General features: G+C 34.1%; 1 protein-coding gene across 8 annotated transcripts in view; it reads right to left on the reverse strand.

Moving 5' to 3' along the window:
* DGKB (diacylglycerol kinase beta) overlaps positions 1-19,592 on the reverse strand; it is a 378,030-nt gene that overhangs the window by 212,688 nt on the left and 145,750 nt on the right. For 6 of the 8 annotated variants that reach the window (XM_054273525.1, XM_054273526.1, XM_054273527.1 and 3 more), the window contains 5 exons: positions 16,996-17,084; positions 16,799-16,915; positions 12,576-12,674; positions 5,096-5,128; positions 1,312-1,428 (listed from right to left, as the gene is read on the reverse strand). In XM_054273525.1, the coding sequence (XP_054129500.1) occupies positions 1,312-1,428; positions 5,096-5,128; positions 12,576-12,674; positions 16,799-16,915; positions 16,996-17,084 (455 nt within the window). The remainder of the gene's footprint in view (positions 1-1,311; positions 1,429-5,095; positions 5,129-12,575; positions 12,675-16,798; positions 16,916-16,995; positions 17,085-19,592) is intronic. The other 2 variants (XM_054273533.1, XM_054273532.1) reach the window with 1 other exon arrangement.

Below are 19,592 nucleotides of genomic sequence, written 5' to 3' on the forward strand. Positions count from 1 at the left end.
GGAAATAGAGACAAAAAATAGCAGAAAATAAACTATGAGCATAAGTAATCTAATGCTCAGAGAAAACACAAAATTCCTAATGACACACAGTGCTGCAACCAAAAGGAGATGCCAAAGATGCTCCTCTAGAATACTTTGTCTCACTGGAATTGCAAAGTTAGAAAATACTGTGTGTTTTCTTTAGCACAAACTTATTCATCACACTGTGACTGATTGGACAGAACTTGAGCTTTCTTTCAATTAAGACCAGCATTTTTTGCTTCATGTTTTGTCACAGATGATCTGGACAGCAATGAAGCCTGTTGAAAATTATAAGTACAGGAAGAGATTCTTGAAAGCAAAGGATAATGACTGCTCTAATATCAACTATACCATCAATGGAGCATCCAAGTAACTGGATAGGTTTTAGGTTTTTCAGGTTTTGTTTGGATTTTTTCCCCTTCTTTGGGTTGTCATAACAAGAATGTTTGACTAACCTAAAACACAAAACAATACAATAAACCTCCCTATCCTGACACAACAAGATGAAATAATTATGAGGCATAAAGTAATTGATAAATGGTAATGGAATCTTTTTACTGAAGCCCAACTGCAACATATCAAAAGATAGAGAGAACAGATAACTATGCATTTTAAATGATTATCACATTGTTATCATGATGATAATTTAACTCCTGAGGACATAAAGCAGCACATGGACATTGATTTCACTCAAAACTACTCATATCTCAAGGGAAACAAGTCAGCAGTTCAGGCATGCCTATAAGTTACCACCCTTAAAAAACAGTAGCTCATCACACACATGAGTTTTTCTTTCAACCAGAAAAACTTCCATTTTTATTACAGATATTGCTAGTAATGAAAATTGATTCTCACCACTGTTAATGTTGATATGCCAAATACCCTACTTAGAAAAACCTGGATAAATAACACCCTTGAATTTTACTCCGCCCATTAATTAACAGGTCCAAATTAGAACACTTAACAATTATCAGGACAGACTTAGATTAATAATGTAAATTTACACAACATTGCATGATGTGTAAGCAGATACCAAAATAAACTATTCACCCCACGACAGAAGTGTTTTAGAGCTAGTCTTCCCTCCCCCTTATTGTCTTAGGAAATCCTAACAATCACATGAAAAGCAGATATGTATCACCGGATTCCTGAACCAATGGAAGAATTTACCTATTGACTTTTAGTCATATAAAAATGAAATATTAGAAGAGTGAATGCATATTTCACTTTAAACATATTTCACTCTTCATACCTAAAATTATCTTAATATTAAAATAACAATAATCACACCTGAAGGCCTTGTCCATCTACGGTGACAGAATTTGCTCTTTGCATTTTGTTCCGTTCTCCCAGTTTGTTCATTTGCTGGGTGCAGCTCTTTTCTTTTTTCACTGTTGATTGTCTTTCCTTGAAAAGAGAAATAGGAACATTTTAACACATTATATAATGCTATACAACTGTAACTCAGACTGTACCTCCACAAAGTTGGTTTTTTTTGACTAGCAAGTAATGTCAGACTCAATGAGATCTCAATCTAGTTAATACACAATGTCTGGCCACTTCACATAACATCTATCTATGTGCCTGGACATTCCATAACGACTAGGCAATAGATGGATGAAAAGTGTGCAGTCACAACACAAATTAATGCAATGATGTGAAAAGATAATCTGACATTACCAGGGTGCCATTCTGAAACTTGAAAGCCAATCATACAATATACCTGATTGTTTAATAAGCATATTGATAAGAGATCAGTAATTTTTCAAAATTTTATGCTGACTGCTAGCAAAGGTTGGATGCTTCAGAGTGCTTTACCACTTTGGCAAAATATACCCATTCTAAATAAACGACAATCAATTAGCTGAGTAGCTTTTTACAAAACATATTTTGTATCACAAGGAAACCAGAATCTACATCAGATTCTAAGCTGTTGGCAACTTTCGATGCTGATACACAGCACAGTGAGATGGTTATTTGAAAGAGAAAAAACTCAGTATTATATTGATGCAATTGTATTTTCAACTGTTATCAGGCCATTTCAGATAACTCTGCATGGAAAAAAGTATTCTCATTTTTTGTATCTCATTTATTCTATTTATGAACTGCACCCAGCATGTCCTTTTGGGTTGTCCAAAAAATGCACCATAAATTAAGACAGCAGATATTTATGAAGCAGAATCAGTGTCTCCAATCCCAACTGCACCCCAGCCGCTTTGCACACTTCACAAGTACAAGGAGGCTTTAAAGTAGCCGTGGGAATGGGCTGGCACAAAGCTGCTGCACTAGAAAAGGAGCATGAAGGACATTGCCGCGCCCCCTGCAACTCCATCCAGTAACAAGTTCATTAAATGTTACCATTTACATTTCATACCAGGCCAAACCCACCTCTGCGCTACCTCCCATAAAGCCTTAGGGATCGAGGTAGCAATTAATCCATGGAACTCTTTCAGGAGCAGTTTTTACTGCTAAGGAGCACTGACACAGATTCTGTCAGGGAGGGACTAACTCCCAGCTAATACAGTGCCTTCTAACACAAATGTGGACCCTGTTTTTATATCATCTTCAGTTTCTTTAAGTGAGACTGACAGAGTCTCAGTCCAGATCTGATGCAAAGAGTGGTCCAGGTCGTCCTAGGTTATTTTGGGGAAGCCAAGTGCTTGGGGGAACTGTGACAGTCTTATACACATATTTTGTATAAAAGAATGGAAAAACCTATGCCACTGGGAAAAAAAAACAAAAACAAAAACAAAAAAAACCCACAAAAACAAAACACACAAAAACAAGCAAAACAAAAACAGGGGAATCTACATCCTTGTCTGTATGCAGTGAGATTCTAAGAGGTTAGTTAACAGAGCTCTGGGACGCTTTGAGTAATTTGGCTCATGCAAGATGAGATCCAAGACACCAGACTGCAGTATCACTGCTTTAAGACAAACCAGTAGAAGCAATTAGAGCTATTCACCTCCTCCTTAACCCTAGAAAAAAAACCACTCTATGTATCACTGCCTAAGAAATCACCAGCTCTGCACTTATTTGATTATTTTTTCAGAAAGTAGAACCAGGATGAGACACTCAAAGAAAATAAAATTTTTGAACTAACACAAAACATTTTGTACAATGGATTGGTTAGTCCCAAGGACAGCAAGTAAGATACTTCCATATGAAGGAAGCTTCACACTTCATTACAAATTTCTTAAGTTGCTCTGAGGTTTTAAACAACTTTGTGAATAATTATCCTTAAAAGTCACTACTTCGTATAAAAAGAAAGCATACCCTCTTAAATAGGATTTTACATAGTGGCCAAATCTGACTCATGAATACTGCAATATCTTCAAAAACCAAATCATATGTCACCAAAGGAGAGAAAAAGCTAGTAAAAATTGTAATTTCTAACAAAAATCAGAGACAGAGAGAAAATTTGAAAAGGTACAGGAAAATCTTGAGCTAAAGGACACATTTGTGACAATTCAAAGAAAAAATTAAGTAAAAGTAACAGACTCAGCACACTGAGTTTGCACATTTAGAGAGGTTAAAAGAAAAAATGTTCAGAAGAGGCCTACTTATAAAGTGTGGCACTAAAAATCTTCTTGAATATATCATGCTACTATTTAGAGGAAAAGTATATATTCATTGCTGAGACCCATGCCCAAACCCACTGTTACTAATGACTCAAGTAAAATGCAATAAGCATTACCCAGAGCAAACTTTTGGATATTGGGGTGATACAAATAGCAGCATGATACAAATGGCAGTAAATAACCTCAGCTGGCATGAGTCCTGACTGCTGCATTACCATTCCTTCTCCAGTTTATATTTCCAATCCCATAAGTAAAACCAATTCTTGATTCACAAAGACAATACAAGATAAGGTCATGTATCTCAGGTAACATAAAGGAAAAAAGAATATCCATGATACAGAGGTGCCTAGGGTGTTAATATGATCAAAGATGGATACCTGGCCTCATTTACATTGAAACTCTGCTTTCTTCACTGATGATTTTTGAAGAAAGTACAAATAAAGTATTTCATATCACCTATCTTATATGATACCACAATACATGTCACCATGTCTACCAATAGTGCTCTGTAAAACCTTTCTAAAGAATCTGACAAGATATTCTAGATTTCCTAGAGTTATATATCCTATAATTTTTAGATATGTGTGCTACTAGTGAAGATTTGACTTAGTTTGTATGACATAATGCAATGAATTGCATAATAATTCTAATGAATAAATCTGTTAATAGAACACAAAAAAATTTACCACTTCTTTTTTTTTAAATATTCTTGTGCAGACCCCTTCTTTTATATATGAAATACCAGTTGTGCCTGACCTAAAGTATCTTTGTTTTGGGAACTAAAACATTACTAAGTAATCAGTGAGTGTCTAGAAGCAAACAATCTAAAGTAGATAAAAACAGAAGAACATAAGAACAGATAACAGTCTAAAATTTCTAATGTTAAGAAAAATTTCACATGCATTGAAATAATGGTTTTATAAAAGGCAAAAATTTGTCTTTCAATTTAAGAAATATGTCTATAACAGCTGTGCTATTTTTAATATCTTGCTAAATAAAGCATACAAAATGATCAATGTATTGGTGAACCATTTTGTTTAGTGAACATGCATGAGGCTGACAGAGATACTGAATACAGCAATTGCACATTTTGATGGCTTAACGAATGAAAGTTTTTGGAAGGCATGTGCCAGAGCATATACCTTCCAAAACAGAACTTACCACAACAACTCTTTCCACCCATTTTGCACTTCTCATGCCTTACTTTCCCCCTTGAAGTCCCACTTTGAAGTCAATATTCATTAGCTGGAGCATCTACCATTCAGGCCAGCTCCAGTGAGACCACTGGCAGGTAAGAACTATTTAATTGCATCTATTTCATATTCCAAATCAGAGAACAATTGACAAATAAGACAGGAATTTCCAAATAATAATGCAGAATATCCTCTCTAGATTTTTATTTTCAGCCCCAAAATGCACTTCATAGCAGAAAGAATGTACAATATCATGAAGTGTTAGTACTCGAGCGCTCGTGGACGCCTCCTGCTACGCACCTCAGGGAGCAAACCTCCTAAAGTGGGAAGCGTCTGTTGGAAAAAGAGAATGTTAGGCTGCAGCACCAAACAGCTGGGATGGCAAAGGGCATGGACAGGGTGTGCACAAGGAATGCTACCTTGCAGAATTACACTTAACAACACCACATGCATGATACTTTGTTACACTTTTGCACAAGTGGACTTGACTGATGTTCTGGCTGTCCTATTACATAATTCACACTCTAGAAAGTATATGTGGGACCATTTTATCATCAGCTAACAATCTTAGAAAATCTGTGGACTTCATTCTTTTCACAGCAGAAGAGATACTTGATACCTGGAGGGCTATTTTGATTTCATCTTCAAAGTCTTTGAATTCTAATCCATATCAAAGAATCTTGTTTAAAAAGCCTTTTTCTAATTGTATAGCTACAATTAACAAGCTATAAGTCATTATTCCTCAGAAGTTGCTTATACTCTTTCCTTATATAGAGGTTGAATCTTTTCCTTTACACAAAACACTTACATTTAGAAATGCCATACTCTATTACAGCTGTTAGAGTGGAAACAAATGAATAGTTACTAAAGAGCTGCCTCTTTATATTTTAATTGCTGACATGGAATCCAGGGCAAATACAGCAACAACTGCTTTTTCTCACCTTGCCTAACTGCAAATATATTTTCTCTGGATTATTTCCTACACAAGATTATTTCAATCAATGTATTTCATAACATGAAACAACAACTTACTTGTACATTACATAGGATTGCAAATTCATTAATAAATGCTCAATACCATTACACAGTTAGACAGCTTAAAACCTGAGATTACTTCTGTATGATAATTTCTTCTTTTATTATATATATTTTGAAATGAAACATATAACCTATTTGGGCATGGAGTTGTATAATGAGAGAAGTATATTTTTAGGTTATTATGCAGAAAATAAAATAGCTTTAAAAAGTTTAAAAAATCTTATTCTAGATCTCCAAATCTTCATAGAGAATCAGATGGAATACATGCAATACCTCAGATGTTTGCAAGATGAAATTTAAATATGTGACTGGTGAAATTTAAATATATCAAACTGGTGCTTCGGGCTTCTTTACAAGGAACTTGAAGGAAGGGTGTTCCATGATTCCTTAGAGTTATTTTGTTTAATGACACAGGAATCTTTAAGGACATAATAATATTAGGTACTCCTAGACTGTAATTTTGTAAACCTATATGGCATTCAAGACCCTACTTACAAAACTCCCATTTCAGGAAACTTCTGTCCATAATTATACAATGACCAAAGAAAATTAAGATTCAAAAATCCTGAAAACTAAAAAAAAAACAAACGCATCACCACTATGCCAAAACCACAGGGTAGTATCTGTAGTATCTATTAGATATCATATCCAAGTAATGGTGATTCAGATGACCTAAAACATTTTGATAATTTATTTTATAAATTCTCCACATTTCCAGCTCTGAGCGCATGCTAATCAAAAGAGCCTATATTAGAACACCACATCATGCTGTCTTGAAAGCTCATAGAGCTGTATCACAATACCCAGCTCTAAATCCCTAGGCAGAAGCTAAAAGTCATCTTGTGGACAAGATTATTAACCAATTTTCAGCAAAAATACCGTCCAGTGAGCTGCACATGCCCATACTATAAAGGCTTCTAATTAATTTGAGAGCTGTCTTAAGAAAAGCATTTGCAGCTCAGGAAAAAATCACATCACACCATTGAGAAGGAAGCATTTTGTCACCCATAATACTGGTAGCCAAAATACCTGCAACAAGACAAGGCTGGAATGGAGAATATGTGTTTGAGAATTACTTCTAAAACTGCTTATTGCTCCTTCTTCTGAACAAGGAATCACTATGTGGTAACTTGTATGCTTTGTGCTCCTTTTTCAGTTTGTCTAAATAAAAAGGTAAATAATTACACACCAAAACACAATCAAGTCTCTCATTTAGCTCGTTGGCCTTAGTTCGTTCAGTTTTCTGTAGATAATTTGCCTTATATCTTGTACCCATTCAATACACACATAAATATATGGCCCAAGATCTTCAACTGGATTTGCAACTCCAGATTGGGCTATAGCAGCTGATTATATACACTGTCCAAGAAAGACTAAAGTGTTGGAAAATAATGCTGAAAATAAAATCATATTAAACTCCGGGGGGGGACAGGATATAAGGAATAAACTTAGAAACAGACAGTAGTGATGAGCTGAGGGGAGGCAACTAGATATAACTTACAATGATTGAATGACTGCCATTTCAGTTTATCAGCATCTTATTATTTCAACATTGAACTGTGTTTGTTGAACAGCTAATTAGTTAGGAAGATACATTTTCCTCCAGGGCAATTATTAATTTCCTTCTGACTTTAAAGAAATGAAAAAGCTCTTAGCGTAGATAAGGACACCATTATATTTCAAGTCTGATTTAGATTCTCAGAGAACTGAAGCTGCAATATGAAACACAATAGAGAAGCAAAAAAGTAGTTTGTTTTGTTTTTTAAATCTCTTTCAGTTGCTATGTCATTACTTAATATTCAACAACCAGATCTAAATTCAACTCCCCCCCCCCCCAAGCATATATATTCAAATAGCTACTTTTTTGTAGTATCTTTGTTCAGAAACTCAGGATAAGGCTAGTACTCAACTTCAAAGGATTGACTTGCTCATAAAATGCTTACACACTGCACTGACTTTCTGTGCTCCATGTTGAGCTTGGATTCAATTGAGCTAAAACTGATCTCTACCATTATAAAAACAGAAGAATCATTTCAGGATTAATAACTGGAAAGGGGATTAAGAAAGCTCATTCTTCAACCGGGCACTGCTAATTCCCTTTCTCTCTCTCTCTACAACTCTGCTTTCCTACATGAATAACGTCTACATACCTCACAGGAAAATAGCATTAGTAAAACACATTACCAGACATGGAAAAAATATCTATTGAACTATGTTGCAATTATAGCCAATAACTATTCTATGTGGTCTAAATACTAATACTGAAGTAAAATTCTTAATCAGTATTTTTAATTTTAATTCTGTATTACTTTTTGTCAGAATGCCAATATACCTGCCATAATTACACAAAAGTTTGTAACTATAGGTCATAATGCATATTGAGTAAGTTAAATAAAGCCCATTTCCTATCTCAAATATGTGTAATCTGCTGTGTATATTGTTTTTCATGCCTAAATAGAACTTAAAAAAAAAGATTTCTGAACATTCATGGTTTTGTATAACAAAATACCAAAGAAATCATATATATGTTTTCTCCCTCCAACTGTACAGTCATCTATATTTTAAAATAAGAGGTCAAGTGAATTTGACTTATGAGGCTATTTTATATTTGTGTATATAAAGAGATGCACACTATGATGTATAAAAAGTCTATGCATTTTTTATATACCAATTTAGGTCTGTATATATAGTCCATATCTACATGAATTGTATTTACACTTAGATGAATTTGTCCTAAAACATTATAACATCTTCACTACCCAAACAAAAGTCAAATTCATTCACAAGACAAAAGAAACAAAATGGAAATTGTTTCAAACTTTTTATCGTGATGACCCATTTTTCACAGAATGCAAAACAATGAAGTTGGATATCAAAACACAATGAAAGGAACCCTGTTTTATTTTTTTTTTTCATTCTTTACATTCAATATTATACCATAACCTCCACCTTTGAAATAAACTGATTACTATGGGGACAGTGATATTTGTCATATAATAATGCTCACATTGTAAGCAGGGTATCTTATGCTTGTCAATTTATTCCTTAATTTTATTTTAATTCCACAATTAAATGTTTTAATTAAAATTTAAAAAAAATAATGCTAGAAATTAAGTGAAAAAAATTCATTGAAAAACTCACATATACAACAGGAGAATCAAAATCATCATGCATTATGAAATGAATACACATTTTTATTTATTAAATAGTAATCTTTTATTGGTGGTTTGTCACCATCCAGGGCTGTATCTATTGTGGTGGGAAATTGAAAATCTAATTACTTTTCCACAGACATAAATAAAAATTAGAACATCCTATATGTTCATCAGTAAATGGGGCAAAGTAAAGGCAGGCATGAAATAAAGAGAAAACATATGCCAGCATTTTTCACTTTCTGCCTTATAAAAGGACAGGGTGAGGGAAACTGTCTCATAAGCAGAGACCAATCTTGCTTTCTCCACTACTCACTCATCTCATTCCAATACCCAGTTTTAAACCTGGTTATGATCTAATTCTGTACTCCTGGTAGGCTAGGATTCAATTGAGTTAAAGATTTTTAAACTCACTGCCAGTCAACCTTATCATGAACTTTCATTATGTGCATGTAATTAATTGGGTCCAATGAACAATAACAGTACTGAGTTATAGACTTTTCCCCCCCATCATATAATTAGAATATAATTACCCACAGGATATCAGAATGATGCAAAACCTTTCCTCTAAATGTGCCCTCATTAGGAAACAAGTCTCAATGTACATTTATTCAATCAGTATGAATTAATTAAAATGTTACTGAAATAAAAGGCAGTAACATTAAAGCATATCTGACATCTATTAAAAGACTATCACTTGAGATCTGCACACCGTTTATAACAAAACTCATTTAACTTGAATAAAAAACTTCACCCTACAACAAGCCTTATATACAGTAAACAGAAAAGTAAAAAGGACAGAAGTTGACAAACTACATTTTACTAAAACATTTAAAATTGATGCAGTGAGATATGAAAAATCTCTACAAGACACTGAATCTAGGCAGATGTGATGTTTTCATGATGTACACAGTGTCAACTACTGAGTTTCCCCATCGTTTTTTTCAGCTGACAATGTAGCTTATCATATTTAAGAACAACATTTGGAAAGCTCTATTTTTGTGCAGTTTTTAAGATGGGAGGACCTTTATTTAACTTAGATCAGCCACCTAACTTTCACATGACAAGGCATTTTGGCTCTCTCTCCAGCCACTAAGAGTCACTCAGCTGAGATCATTTTGGTAGCACTGGTACAATATATGGTGCTGTGAAATGCAATGTGTAAAAAAGTCCTTTAACTGTGTAGAAATTGTTGAGGCTGGACTTCGCAAGAACTGAAGAAATGAGACATGAGACATGCTGGATAAAAAAGTTAAAAAAATACGAATGCCCCTGCCTCTGCAAAAGAGAAAAGATGAGAAGGGATTTAGCCTGTACCCTTCAAGTAAAACTTAGGAGAAGGCATCTTGTTCTGAGATTATTTCTGCAGTTTTCTGACAGAAATCTTCCAAAGCCAGAGGTGTAAAGGAGGGCCAACATTTTTAGGAGATCAAATATACAAGATTTTTCATCTTGCTGTTTTCCTTTTATCCTATGGGAGAAGAAAATACATTCTTCTCTGTCACCTCAAAATACTCAAGGATATGTCTGGTACAGGCAGCATTATGGTTATCTGTTTTTATTTACCTTCCACATACACACAGCATTGCAAGAATATTACTGCTCAGCTGATCATTGAAATCAAATGTGTGACCTGGGTGAAGGACCCTTCCATGGTCAGATTTGTATGTCAGAACACACAATTTTTATTAACAGACACACTTGCACGGTTAGATGGCTTTCACAAGAATATATTCAGTGGTTTTGCTGTCCTTACTGAGAATGCTGGTCTCACATGCACTGAAGTATTATGTTTTTCAAAAGGAATCCCCATAACAGGAAATGGGAGACACTAATTAAAAAATTACAAACACAAATCATACGTACACTATTACCAATCACTTTCAGAAGAAATTGCTATTAGCTAGGTCAGTGAGGTAGTATTTTGTAACATAAGTGAACTCAGGACTTTAATGCATTTTTGAAAGAAACTACTAGATGAAAAAATATACTATAAAATTATAAAGTCTCCCTTAAATCACAGCAAAATATATTCCAAACATATATAAATTGTGCTGAAATACATGTCTTGTGTTGCACTTGTCAGTAACATGATTCCAAAACAGGAAAACATATTTACTTCTGCTTATGCCTTGAAAATTTGGAGATAAAACAAACCTATTGAAGAGTGATTTGACTCTAGAGTGGTTCTACATATCCTCTAAACAACTTCACTAAACTCCAATTGTAGAATGAAAATCTTAATTCCTCTATTCCTCTTCCTCTCCTGAAAAGAAAATGTAGTTATGCCAATATAACTGAAGATAAAATTTCATGCTGAAGATTCATTCTGTTAATATGAAGGGCAAATGATAAATAATATTAATTTGAAAACAATAGTCCAATAACAGAATCATAATTTCCAGATGCAAACTTTTAAACTATGACCTCAAATCCTGAAAATCAAATAAGGTAATATAAAATATAATCATCCAACAAACTTAAAATAATATTTTATAACTATCAATCAGAACTTGTCCAGATAATACAAAAATGCCATAGAGACAAACTAAAAAGACACTTTTGTGATTTAAAAAATTATTTTAAATATTTCATAAATATTAAAGGCAGGTTTCCACTGGATTGTTTCATTGAGAGCAACGGAATAATTCCACTTTACACAGGTAGAGGGTCAAAGTCTAACATCTTTACCTTAACAGATTTATAAACAAAACAGCCAAAAGGATTAATTAGAAAACAAGTAATTTACAATAGACACAAATGTTATTCCTAATGATCAGCAACTGGTTTAAGATTAGGATGTGTATTTTCTTTTTTGCCTCCCTTGAATAAATTACACTTTCTTGAGTTCAAGCATTTATTACACTTATTAGAAATATATTTAAAGAGGACCACTCATCTGTTCTCTTATGAATATGATGACGCTATGACTTTCATCAGCATAAAATATCCAATTTAATATGTGAAAACATAAGTTAATTCTCAAGCTCTTTTTTTTAATGATAAAATGGTCAGCTCTTTTCTATACAACCTACACACAGCATGCATTTTTATTTTCATTGAATTGAGTTATTGTTTTTGTGGACAGAGAAATTTACTGTCCACGACTGCAGAATAAAATATACTATAATGTTGATGCATAGCTTACTGCAAGACCAGTGCCATCATTCTAGGTAACCTCCGGCTTAGATCAGAGACCTCAGCACTGCAGATATACAATATGCATCCCAAGCAAAAACTGCCCATAAGAATAACTTCATTATTCTGGGAAGTTGGATCTATAAAAGATGTAAAATGTAGAAGTGTTCTGCCTATACAGTTTCTGGTAAGTACAGTCTGAATAAGTGATAAAACCTGAGTCAGCTTCAGTTATAATATGCCCTACAGAAGGTTCATTCTCACATGAAGGGAAATGCAATATGTAGAGGGTAAAACACACTTGTGCCTATAAACCCATCAGCCAGGATTTCACATTGTGTTTAAGGTTCACACAGTCCTGTGAACTTAAATATCTGGCAGCCAGTCCCAGCACCATTTTAACGTTGCATTTGAGAGAGGATTACATCTGAAATTAACATACAACAACTCACCAACACTACTGGGCAGATTGATGTGGGTGGCAAAATATGGTCCTTCAAAGGTCCACAGTCACATTCAGGTTTCAGATGTGAAGCACACTTGTTATGTAACTATATGAAGACAGAAAATGAATACTCAACTTAGACAATTTTTTATTAGCATCAGAAAATGGGCATCTTAGAGGGGATGAGTTTCATTAACCTAATTATTACTGAAGCTCTGGAAGGAAAACAAAACATACTGCAGTAGAAAGCTCCCTAGGATGGACAAAACTAACATATTTGTATTAAAGTGAAGAACAATGGATTAAAGTATTTTTCAGTTTGGAAATCACATGTGTGGATCAGCACACAAAATAAGAACATGGCACAGCAATACATTAACAGCAGCATACTGTTACTGGTGACCAAAAGTTTCATTTCAGGAGAGAGCTTCTTGCATTGAGCCAGGAGCTTCTGTTCTACTACTAGTGAGTAATTCAAGGCAGCTTTTGGCAATATTGGTGTAACTCTGCTTTCCTCCTGAAGCTGATAGCCACTACGGATTCAAATAAAAGAGAAGAACACAGGAATATCCTACATTAAACTTCACTGAGTAAATTTTGGTCTTGATTGAATCAGCTTTCAGGCTTCCATTGACTGTTGAGGAACTGGAACTACTCTACTTTTTGTAATTCATGCTTAGAATTCATCCAGTTTTCTTGAAAGCAATGACAATAGCTCTACTCTGAAAACATCAAAAGGATATCCTCAGGTCTGCTGACAGGAAGAGCATTGGCTGACTTCCATTTTATTACAGAGGCTGAAAGGACAAATGTGCATACAACAGGAACATAAAACGTTAACAAGTAATGATAAATGATGAAATATTTTGCACTAGCAATCAAGAGTTCCTGTTCATAATTTAGAATTTAACTCAATTCAAATTACTCTAAATATTCAGGCACACAGTACAAAGGCCCAGTTGTGTGCTTGGATCATGCAAAGCATTCGCATTTAACTAGTATACTTCACCATATCATTAGAGATAGAATAAAATAAAATTAATATTGTAAAATTTCATGAAAATTTACTCTTTCTGGACTTGATGATCATAAAGGTCTTTTCCAACCTAAATTATTCTGTGTTTTTATCTCTGTATAGATTCAATAAAATGCATTAAGGCATCCGGATAGCATCTATTTCCCTTTAGAGATGGACATTTTTGAAAAGGTGTATATTTACAGTAAAGAAAAATAATCAGGCTAATAAATATCAGGAGTTGTGAGGTAAAAAATCTTACTAACAAGTGATTTATCGAGTATAACAGGTAGCATAGAGTATTAGTTCAACAGTTTCAAAAGCTGTTACAAAACCTGTAGTTCAATGCCTGCATCTGTAAATCACATTTTTTCAATGACTGACTCATTTTCCCTTAAATGGTTTAACTCATATGAACTCTATCAAAATTGCAATAATATTGTACCAACTGCTGATATATATAAACTTTATTGGTAATATGGTCTTCATAAAATTATCTGGTACAGTTAATTTTGACATGACATTTCTGAATTTTGAACTGAACAGCACCTAATATTAGCCTTGTCCATATTCATTTATAATGCAAAGTTACCTTTTTAGGCAGTTACTTAGCAACAGAAAATAAAAGTCTAAGGAGTTTTGATTTACTCTGAGTATTAAAGCCTTATTGTGAGGGCATTTTGGTAGCCCTGTAATCTAAATCATTTGTCATGCTAATTCTCTGCCTCAGTGGTAAGGCTACTTGTACCATAATTAATGCACACCAGGCCATGTTACATCAAATAAAAGTATCTTCACACATTCAGTGGTAATTAGCAGCTTTGCTACTCAGTGGCATGCAAACTTATCTAGGAAAAAATAGCTTAATCTTCTTATTAGTCTCTGCTGATCTCTGACAACAGAATTGGCACATAGCAAATAACAAAAGGCAGAAGAAACGTAGCTTTAATGAAAATAACGCTTTGACACAAATAAACAAAATAATATGCACGTATCTCAAAAAAAATATTTTAGCAGGTTTCATATACATTTCCCCAAAACTCCCTTATCCTACACCTATCTCTTGTAGAATATTATCTCACCCACAAACCTGCAAAGCAGGAAAAAGTGTATTTGCTGGAGAGAAGATGAGGGGGAAAAAAAATCTACATTACCATGGTGGAGAACTACAAATGATATGGAAGAGGGATCATGGATTTGGCTGAGAAGTCAGTATAACAAGGCTCCTTAGTGAAAAACATCTCTAAATTTTGGGACTTAAGTCAGTTATTTGACATCAGAAGTGACCTTATTAAGGTGTAAGGATAGATACATTTAAAAAGCATGAAAGAGGCTCAGAATTAACTCCATAATAAAGAGCATCCCCTTCCATTATAAGCTGTGAATGTGCAGTACTAAGAGTTGAAAAACACATAAAGGATGTAATCATAATTACATAACCTCAGAATATCCATTCAAAAATCACACATGTGTTAGAAATGCAAAACACTTTTTCTGTAATAAAGGTATTGCTATTAGAAAATGAAGCTATTGCAATAGAATAAATCAAGTGAAGAGAACTGCAAGTGAATAGGAGTCTGAAGTATAATTTGCAGTAATTAAAAATATTCCTTCTTTACTTGTGTCTAATTCACATCTGAATCTATAAAAATAAATAAAATATTTCTAATTTATTTGAAAATAAAAAATTGCTTTTAAAAAAGGCCTTTAAATTACTGATGGAAATAAACTGAAAAATTGTAAACCTTAGTGCCAATATTTTTAACTTCAGCTGTCAAAAAAGCACGCACCCATTTTTAACTGGAACCCTGACAGTTATTTAGGCATTTAAATAAGCACACAAGCACCCAAGACATTTTCAAAAGAATTCAGCATGTTTCTTTAGAGTGATTTCAAGAATAAATAATTCCTCAGTACTTCTTCAGTGAGTAACAGAACTTATGAAAATCCTTTGAATCTTGACGTACGACTTCGAGGAGTGAAAAACCTTTACAAATCTGGTCCAGATCCACATGAACTGATGGGAAAATAATTTCTACTGAGGAAAGATGGAATCTGCAACTTCCTTTGACTTTAGAAGTCAACATATGTTACATAATATATATTTCTTGAATTATATAGACAAATTATACAGGTATAAACACCTGTATATCTACAGCAGAACACCCTTATTTTTCTTGCTAAACACATATACCATTGCCTAAGTTTAATTATCTACATGCAAAACAATTTGGATTGGTTGTTTTACTCTTTACATAAATTATCCAAATTTTGACAGCAATCTGGACTACATATTTGCTTTCTTCTAAAATATTGTTTTTAAGTAATCATAACAGCTTATCACTGAAAGCATCCTGGATCTGTTTTCTTCAATGATGTTTCATATTTTGTATTCTTGTGTTAAGAAAATATGTCATGAAACATCCAAACTTTTACGTTTAAAACAAACATCCACTAATGCCTCAGTGTCATATTATTATTTAAAGCACTGAACAAATAACTGCTGTTCCGTAACAATAATAATAATGATATCAGCAAAACCAGCAAATACACGCGAAGAAGGCTGAAATCTCTCTCCATTTAGATTTAAATCTTGCCCTGGCTAGAAACAGAAATACTAGCATTGCTCCTTCTAGCATGAAGATCTCACTTATAAGGGCAGTGTTCCCTGAATGTCATTAGTTCCAGTTACTGGTTCCTGCTGAATAAGGAGCGCACAAAAGTTGTATATATTTGACTTGGTGCACAGATTAGTATATTATCAACTTGTCTCTGCTATTATTCCCAGACACTTGGAATCACTGTATCCTACCAGATGTCCTCAAATTCATTTGCCTGTCAGTACATCACCAGTTAGACCTAGTGTCACAGTGACCTTGATTTTTCCTGGTACTGAAAACTTTCTTAATCTTTCTGCAGTGAAGATTGGGAATTCTGCTCTTTAGTGGCACACATTATTTTCATATGGATATTGTCATGAAGCAAATTTGCTTCATGAGATATTGAAGTAAGCATTTCATTACATGAAATAAGCATAATTACTTGCTACAATTAAGAAGTCCTAAGAATACTCTGCATACCATTCCTTAAACACACACCAGTCACTGCCAATGACTAAACTGAATGATACATTCCAGATTAGGAGGCTACAGAAAGACATTCAATGATTTTTATCTCTCAAACCTGTGTGAAAGGTTTTACTGTAGTATACTCACTGTAATCTGACACCAAACACAGTGAAGTCCAGTCAAGCCTTGGTAACACTTGATAGTTTTGTGACACTTATCGCATTTTGTTGGACAGTTTCCTTCTACCCAAAAATGGTGCATTACCTGCAAAAGAAAAATGTGGATATACATAGAGTTACTAAATTAACAGGTACATGGCAGAGCTAATGCTACCCCAAACTTACATCAGTGTTCTTTTTAGACTTCACATATGTTTTGATGCAAGATGCAGGAGCTCTGGAGACACAGCGTTCATGGACTGTATACTTGCAAACTGAAAAAAAGAAAGACGTTATTAGATGTTGAGGCAATGGTGTTTCGCACTACATTTCTATGAAACAAATAACATTACCAGCATGTCATCTCTAAGTAATCAATCCAATCAGTCAATGAAAACTCAAACTAGACTGCTTTTTCCATGGAATACAAAAGGCCAATTAGAACAGGAAATATTATGCAAGTGAGAAATCCAAGAATGCACTATCACTGCATAACAGGAAATGCTTAATTAAATCAGACCTTACTAAATTTTTTCACAATAATTCCCAAATGACAAAAATATTAAAGACAAATTGGTGACTGCCAAGTGGTTTGTGTTATTTGCTAGTAGAAAAAAAACATATATTTTACCAACTATAGGCATGAGAGCAGCTGGCAAGCACAAAAATAAAAGCCAATGAATTTACGTTGTTCCTACCATTGATTTATAAATCAGAAATGGCTGATTAGTCCATTTCTTAATAGCAATTGTTTTCATGCATTCCATGTAATCACCATAACTTTGATTCCTGTTTTACAAAGTACCAACTCCTGAGAAGCTTTTTTTTTTCCCTAAGCCCTCCTACACCAGTTTTAGGTAACTGCTATTGCTGACCAGGTCTTTCAAGATCATGCTAGCTGCATTTGGAAAACCTACAATGCAGGATACAATGTAAAGCTCTCCTGAGTTCAATGATACAACTGTGCCAAGATGAGGAAGTTATGCTACAGCTTATGCCTGCATTCAATAGAGTCAACTATTAAAAACTGAGAATGAATCTCTCCCTGCATGGTATATGTCTCAGGCTTTTGACCTCGAGAGCAATTAAGCACAAAGTACTTCTAAACACCTTGCTTGCACCTATTACACAAACCCAGTGGGAGGCGCAGCCATTAATCAGACAAACTGCAGGGAGTAACATTGTTGATTGGACCATGGAGGGATGGTGAGGACCCCTGTGGTTCCCCCCCTTTTTTTTTTTTCCTCCCACACAATCTAAAATGCAAATAATGAAATCTATAGCAATGCTTTGAAAATATACTGGAGAAAAAGCTTAGCTAAATAAGGAAATAGTGGAATAGTTTTGCAAGTAGACTCAGGCTCTTGCTGCATGAAGTAATTGAAAGGAGCATGTTCTTCAGACACTGAGACCACTGTTCTCACAAAATAAATGCCTAGCACAATAATAAACACATTCTCAAAAGACACTCCAGCAGAAAAAAATTACAAGCCTTGCAAGGCTGGTCCTTTTGGGACAGTCAAGGTAACTGGTCTACCCATTTCTGATAACTACTGAAGGTGATCTACATTATTTTCTCAATAGAACTCTCTTGGTCTTAGTTCTTCACAATATCAGTTTGACGAAAAAGAATATTAAAGCACGTAACATTTCAAAATCTAATAGTCAGATCAGCATTTGATACATATATTGTAGTTACTGTTATCAGCATTTAACACTCTCAAGTTGTGCAATTCCTATTTGTTTGAATTTTAATAAATGTATCTTTTCCGTTTCATAGTATGGTGAATGAAATTATATGATGTGAAAATGCATACAAGAATTTACATCCAAATTATATTTCAGAGAAGTCTGTGGCCCCCAGAGGAGAGAAATGGTCAATTCAAACCCCTCATTCATTCAGACTAATCTCAAATTAAATCAATAGAACTGTATAGGCAGAAAGGTTCTCATCACCTGTGAGGGGCTATCTTTCATATCAAAAATGGTGAAAAGTGGTTGTAGTAAGTTGCAGATTATTTTACCAAAAAGAAAAATAAAAGGTTTCTTGGTACTATCATGAGAAGAATACAGCTGTGTACTAAAGTTCTTATTAATCTAATGGAGCCGGGCATAACATGAACCAATCACTGGGATCATCCACAAGACATATTCAAATCAGAAAACAGGTCTTAAAAAAAAGATCAATCATTAGAACATAACACAGAAGAAAGATATGGATCTTCCATTTCTGGAAACTTTCAACTAGAGATAAGGTACCTTTCAGCAAGCCTTGGTTTCTCAAGAGACATGTTAAGAGGTGGTGAAACACAGGTGATTAGGAAATGCACAGATACTGCAGTTTCAAAGAACTGAAACGTAGTAATGGCATCTAATAGCCTAATGAAAGCCAAATTAAATGCAGTAGCTTTTCTGTGCTCCTTTTCTTAAAATATATAATCAGTGAAATACATGGATTGAGATTTATAACTACAAAACCAGTAACTATACAAAACTTCAGAACTGTTACAGACACTTGATTTCTGGGAAACTGGGATTTTCACCTTCATCATTAACAAAACAATTCTGTGCAAAATTTTAATTAGAAACCACGGGACTTAGATCTTTGTCAAGTTGATACCTATTGTACAAAAATCAGTAAAAACAACAGAGGAGTAACAAATGTATAAAGTTAAAACCTAAGTCTGATACTCTCTAATAAAAAATAAAACAGCAATAGCAGTAAAGAAAAAAAGGGCAATGGACTCCAAAGGGATCTAATAGTAATAACCCTTTGAAAGCAG

The sequence above is a fragment of the Melozone crissalis genome, unplaced genomic scaffold (genome assembly GCF_028551555.1).
Source record: "Melozone crissalis strain CALT ecotype California unplaced genomic scaffold, PUWL_Pcris_2 ptg000016l_1, whole genome shotgun sequence".
NCBI classification, from domain to species: Eukaryota; Metazoa; Chordata; class Aves; order Passeriformes; family Passerellidae; genus Melozone; species Melozone crissalis.